This window comes from Oncorhynchus clarkii, chromosome 27 (genome assembly GCF_045791955.1).
Source record: "Oncorhynchus clarkii lewisi isolate Uvic-CL-2024 chromosome 27, UVic_Ocla_1.0, whole genome shotgun sequence".
In the NCBI taxonomy this organism is placed as follows: Eukaryota; Metazoa; Chordata; class Actinopteri; order Salmoniformes; family Salmonidae; genus Oncorhynchus; species Oncorhynchus clarkii.
Genome location: NC_092173.1, coordinates 12760033 through 12765886, shown reverse-complemented (window position 1 = coordinate 12765886; position 5854 = coordinate 12760033). Strand labels below are relative to the sequence as shown.

The window sequence follows — 5854 nt, the reverse complement described above, 5'->3', positions numbered from 1 at the left end:
TATTATGAATCTATCATTTATGGTATTAACACTGGGCAACATGGACCTGGGAGACACTGGGATATTTGTAAAAAAATACATTTTTAAAATACACCTGGTAAGTTTTCTCTCTGCCTCATTTGTAGAATTGCAGGAAATTAGCTTGAAAACTGCAATTCCAAGAGGCGAACCTTTAAAATGTTCCTTCCCAGGGCCCGAAACTTGGTTAGTCCGGCCATGCACGGCCGAATTCATTGTAAAACTCCTATTTTCTTTATCTCACTTGAGTTGTGTTCTGATTATGAGGGGGTCCCCGATTAATTTGCTATTACAATAGGTGTCCCCAGTCCCAAAAGTTTGAGAACCCCTGCCCTAATAAACACTACCCTAGCCTCAGAGACCGCTCGTAGCAGAAATATTTAGCCATGGGCTAACCTCTGCACATCGTCAATGGTCTGTGATCCTAAGTCAGTAAGTAAGTAGCCTAAACTAAACCAGGGTGGTCTGGCAGGACTGGAGCCCTGGTAGCCATTCTGGCCAATAAGCTAGTCCGTGACAGCCACTGAGGTAATGTCGAGTATATGAAAATATCAGTTTAACAGATAGCTGGACGTGTCTATCTTGGACATGACTACAGACATGATTAGAATTAGACAAAATAACAGTTGCCTGTTATACTGAACAAAAATATAAACGCAACATGGAAAAATGTCATTGATTTTACTGAAATAAATAAATTAGGTCTTAATCTATGGATTTCACATGACTTGGGAATACAGCTAAGCATCTGTTGGCCATAGATAGCTTTTTTTTTTTTTTTTAAATGGGCCTCACAATGGGCCTCAGGATCTTGTCACGGTATTTCTGTGCATTCAAATTGCCATCGATAAAATGCAATTGTGTTCATTGTCCATAGCTTATGCCTGCCCATACCATAACCCCCCCACCACCATGGGGCACTCTGTTCACAAAGTTGACATCGGCTAACTGCTCGTCCACACAACAACATACACGTGGTCTGCGGTTGTGAGGCTAGCTGGACGTACTGACAAATTCTATAAAACGACGTTGGAGGCAGCTTCTGGTAAAGAAATTAACATTAAATTCTCTGGCAACAGCTCTGGTGGATATTCCTGGAGTCATCATGCCAATTGCACACTCCCTCAAAAATTGAGACATCTGTTGCATTGTGTTGTGTGACAAAACTGCCCATTTTCGAGTGGCCATTCATGGTCCCCAGCACAAGGTGCACCTGTGTAATTATCATACTGTTTAATCAGATTCCTGATATGCCACACCAGTCAGGGTGTTTTTGATGATTATGGAACATTTCTGAGATCTTTTATTCAGCTCATGAAACATAGGACCAACACTTCACATGTTGCGATTATATTTTTGTTCAGTGTAATAATAACTGGCCGACCACACTCTCTACCCCCCCCCCCCCCCCCATCTCTGTTTACCTACATTGAAGTATCATTAAAAAGGCTTCTTTAACATTTATTATGATTTTGATTTTAATTTCTTATAAGATTCCAAGAACCGTAACAAGACACAGAAATGAGCAGGTGAGAATAATTAGCAGCAGACTGCTTTACTTCATATTACAAGCTCACTAAAGTTTACAGTTTTTCTAAATTCCAAGAAAACTGTGGTAAAATGTATTGATAACAGAACAGCAGCTAACAAATACCCATCTGGAATAATTTTAAAGAATCATTAATGAACTATTGTTTGTTTGTTTTTGTTTTTGTTTTTGTTCGTGTTTGTGCGTGCGTGCGTGTGTGTGTGTGTGTGTGTGTGTGCGCGTGTGCACTGCAGGCATTGACATCCTTTCCAAGCCAGGCACATTTACTCCTCTATGCTGGGGTCCCCTTCTCTCTCCATCTCCCTGTCTTACCTCGACCTAACAAGTTGCTTTCTGTTTATACACTCAGCACCTCTCTCCTTTTTCACAATGTTTTCCTCTGCTGGATAAAATGAGATGGGATGGTATGGAGAAGCCCCACACGTACACATCAATCAATATCCTTATCCACTATACATGCATGCACACACACACACACACACACACCACACACACACTACACTGTCCATCTTCTCTAACTTGTTAAAGACTAGTCCTGCTGTGTGAGGTGGAGAGTCAACCCAACCGAACAGAGTACCATGGGATGTGGTTTGGACTGGAAAGACAGAGTTGGCCATGCTGAGTCTGTTGACTTGAGCTGGTTGAAGATCAGGTTCTTTAATTTTGTATTATATTGATTGGTGTGTAAAAGATTGGAATGCTCAATCCTGAATTCTACCTTATAAACAGTGTTTTTGGTTGCAGCGATTATAAGGGCATATGTTTCACTTCAAATAACAGCTGGCTGCAATGATTTAAATATTTCTAGACATAGATCTTTCAAGACTATTATCCAATGAGTTTTAGGGGTTTTCCTTTTATATTTTACAGGCCAGACCATATTTCTGGCTTTTACACAAAACAGAGGTTGTGGCTGTGGCTTGGATACCACACCACTCTCTATGCTTAATCATCCCCACTCTCTATGACAGATTTCTTTTTTTTTTTAAAGACAATTAACTGAAAGATGCAATATGGAAATACTCTGAAACCAAAACTCAACCCCAAGTAACCTCTTTTAAAACAACTAATTTGGTCATTAGCCCTGTAAACACTGTGCCTTATTTCTTAACAAATGGTCCACTATCCGCTAAATCAGGTGTTATAGTGTTGGGATGGGAAGAAAAGCCTGCACAATTGCATGGATGCAATTATAACCAAGAGGATGAAAGAGAGAGATGGATCAGGCAAGAACATTATGGGATAAGCAGAGGAAGAGAGAGAGACCATTCAGGAGGAAGGTTAGTACAAATGTGACAAATGAGTGAGAAGTAGCAGAAAGGTACCAGCTGTTTTCGGTTTTCCTCCAAGCAGAGTCCAAGAACACCCAGGAAGGATCCAAACGCCAACTGCAGAGATCAAATAGAACAGCCACTGTTAGAGAGATGCCAGCGGTTGGCTCTTATTGTAGAGAACTTTATGCACTATTAAAAACCATGTAAAGTCAAGAGATAAATAACAACTCCGTTCACTGATGTTATTGTTATGCAAAGATTATCCCCTGGTGGACTACTACTACTACAGAATTGGAAGTGTCAATGAACTGTGCAGTTGAATCACTAATGTACCCACAAATCAGAATTGAGTTGCAGTGATCCAGCAGAAGAAATGCCAAGGTTTAAAACATGGACATAATAGAAAATGCACCTGTTAACAACATGGCTGTGGTGCCGTAGAACTCTCGGAAAGGAATGGGATGTGTGGGATAACGAGTAGCAGTAGTTCTGGTGTTTTGGGTTTTTCATCACTGGTTATTTGGACAAATGGCAATTTCGCAGTTGTTAGCATATTTTGAATTTCCGAAGGGAAGGGGACATTCATAACTTGCAAAGAGAGAAGGTGGAGCACCTCGTTCTAGCATCTCTTAATCCAATCTCTTAACACATATGGACCCACAACTTAATCGAGCAGCTGACCAATTACACAAAACTTTAGTTCTGGGTTAAACGAGATTGTACACTTGGAAATGATCTGTCTTTAAATGTATATAAAATCTACTGGAAATATTTACTGGCTGTGATGCAAATAACAGCTGAAATATACAGTATGTTGTTTGTCTGTCATGTGCTATAAGATCAGGGTTTGTTCTCACAACATTTATGAGACTTTAATTGTCATAATTTGGAAGACATCTTGTTTTGCGGACAACGACTCACAAACCACAGTTTCCCCATCTGTCAATAATTTCTGGAGACCTGCCTTCTTGGCATTGCAACTTCTTTATTTTCTTAAGGTCTGTGTTGTTTTTTTTATGACAAAAAGAGAGAACATTTGTGAAAATGTGTTTGTTGTTATTAATAGTTCATTTATGTGTATAGTGAGTAATTTTCAACAAAATGGATGAACATAAGTATGATGATGATGATAATGATGAAGATGTACTTACAATGACTCCAGAGGTGTATCCGGTGATGCTGAGGCTCTCTGTGCGAGTGGTGGTGTAGATCCCCAGAATGACCAGGACCAGGGACAGACAGAGCATGACCAGTACCAGCCATATCGCCATCCTGTTCCTCCTCTTCATCAGTTCTGAACCCACAGATGCATAATCAGTCACAATACCATTTCACTGTACAATGTATACCTAGTCCAGGTGAGTTAAAGAAGGGTTAACACTTGGGGTCCTAGGAGGATAACCAGAAGGGGCCCACTAAGATTTGTCCTCAGTATCCACATTGGCCCCACATGTGATTGCCATGTTGGGTTTTATGTGGGCTCATATTGGGCTTCATACCCACGTGTGGGGCCAACCTGGATCCTGAGGAAAAAAACCTTTTGGATCCCTGTTGGGTTTTACTCATGGGGCCTGAGGAAAAGCCGTTCACTAACCCATTTGGGCCCCACATGGAAATGTTGGATGGGACCATTTATGATAAAAACAAAATAAAAAGTGACTTTACTGAGAATCTAGCACAGAGAGGGAGCAGATATGGTCCAGTCCATGATTGACTATTTTCAAAATAATATAGATTATTAATATGATGGTAATAATAACATTAAAAATATATTAGGCCTAATTTATTGTGCTTACTGTCACACTGAAAAGGCAGTGTAGATAATACATGTTAAAAACTCTCAGACAGAGAATAACTCCACATCTGTAAAACAGCTCTACAGCTCTGCAAATGGATAATTAGCCAGTATAATAACCACAATAGGCTGAATTCTAATTTGCGATCAGTGCATGTAAAAATCTCCTAACGAGATCAATACTTGAGTTACACGTCAGTAAGTCTTCTTTCTATTGGCAGGTCTCAAATTACAACAATGTAAATCTTAAAAAATGAAAGGTAAAACCTGCAAATAGATGTCATATTTTCTTTATTTGATTAATGATTAGGCAAAGCTGCTTTGGGGATTATAGGCTAGGTCAAAATTCTGCACACATAATGTTTTTAAATAAGCATATAACTTACATAGTTTTCATGTACACAGACAAAAATAACTTGCATTTTCCTTCACCAAAACGAAATCCTTTCAACTAAGCTATTTAATTGTTGCTGTCATAATTTACAAAGCGTAATATGGTAAAAAAAAAAATAATAATAATAATCTAAATCGTCGGCCTAATTCAAGTACAGTAGTTTACACTAATTCGTAGTATAGCCTACCTGCTTGACTGAGAGCGGGCTTCTCCCGATCCGCTGCGTCCCGAATGGCTCCGGTTGTCATGCTCCCCAAACGGATGCTCCACGGAGTAGTATAATATCCACAATATCCCTGAGTGAGCCAATGCGCTACGTCTACTGTGCTGATATCAGAATACCTCCGCACGGTCTGTTGCGCATGGAGCTCTTCAAATGTTTTATAAGAGCACTGCGCGCACGGTTGGCCAACTTGTTACCAAATATGCACGCGTAAAATCCCGCTCCTAGTAGGCTACAGCTGCGATGATGCGCTGCTCACTTGTTACAAAAGGACTAGGCTAATAATGGGCGTTTTCTTCTTATGTCATTGAATCTTACTGTGAAATCTTTTATGGTTTATTCAATTGTCCGGTTAAAAAAACAACCGCTAATCTTATGAGAAATTGCATGGGCTATTTTTTACACTCCTACATTACTATACCTTGAGATGTTTAAACTAAAATTAAGATTAACCTGTGTTTTAGATTCAACATCATGTATCTATTAGTCGTGGATGTTTCTTTGTTTTTTGATATTTTAATTATGAATCTAGATGAATGAGATTGCATGGACAGAAACTAGATTTAGACATGAGTACCGCTGATTTCCCTTGTTTGGGAGA

At 39.5% G+C, this 5854-nt stretch overlaps 1 protein-coding gene across 1 annotated transcript in view; it reads right to left on the bottom strand.

The window, feature by feature from the left end:
• Positions 1-5445, bottom strand: part of LOC139386345 (transmembrane protein 255B-like) — a 22826-nt gene extending 17381 nt beyond the window's left edge. The window contains exons 1-3 of the mRNA XM_071131878.1: positions 5218-5445; positions 3993-4135; positions 2893-2955 (exon numbers count right to left, since the gene is read on the bottom strand). Coding sequence (XP_070987979.1) covers positions 2893-2955; positions 3993-4135; positions 5218-5278 — 267 coding nt within the window. The 5' untranslated portion in view covers positions 5279-5445. The remainder of the gene's footprint in view (positions 1-2892; positions 2956-3992; positions 4136-5217) is intronic.
• Between the last annotated feature and the right edge of the window lie 409 nt (positions 5446-5854).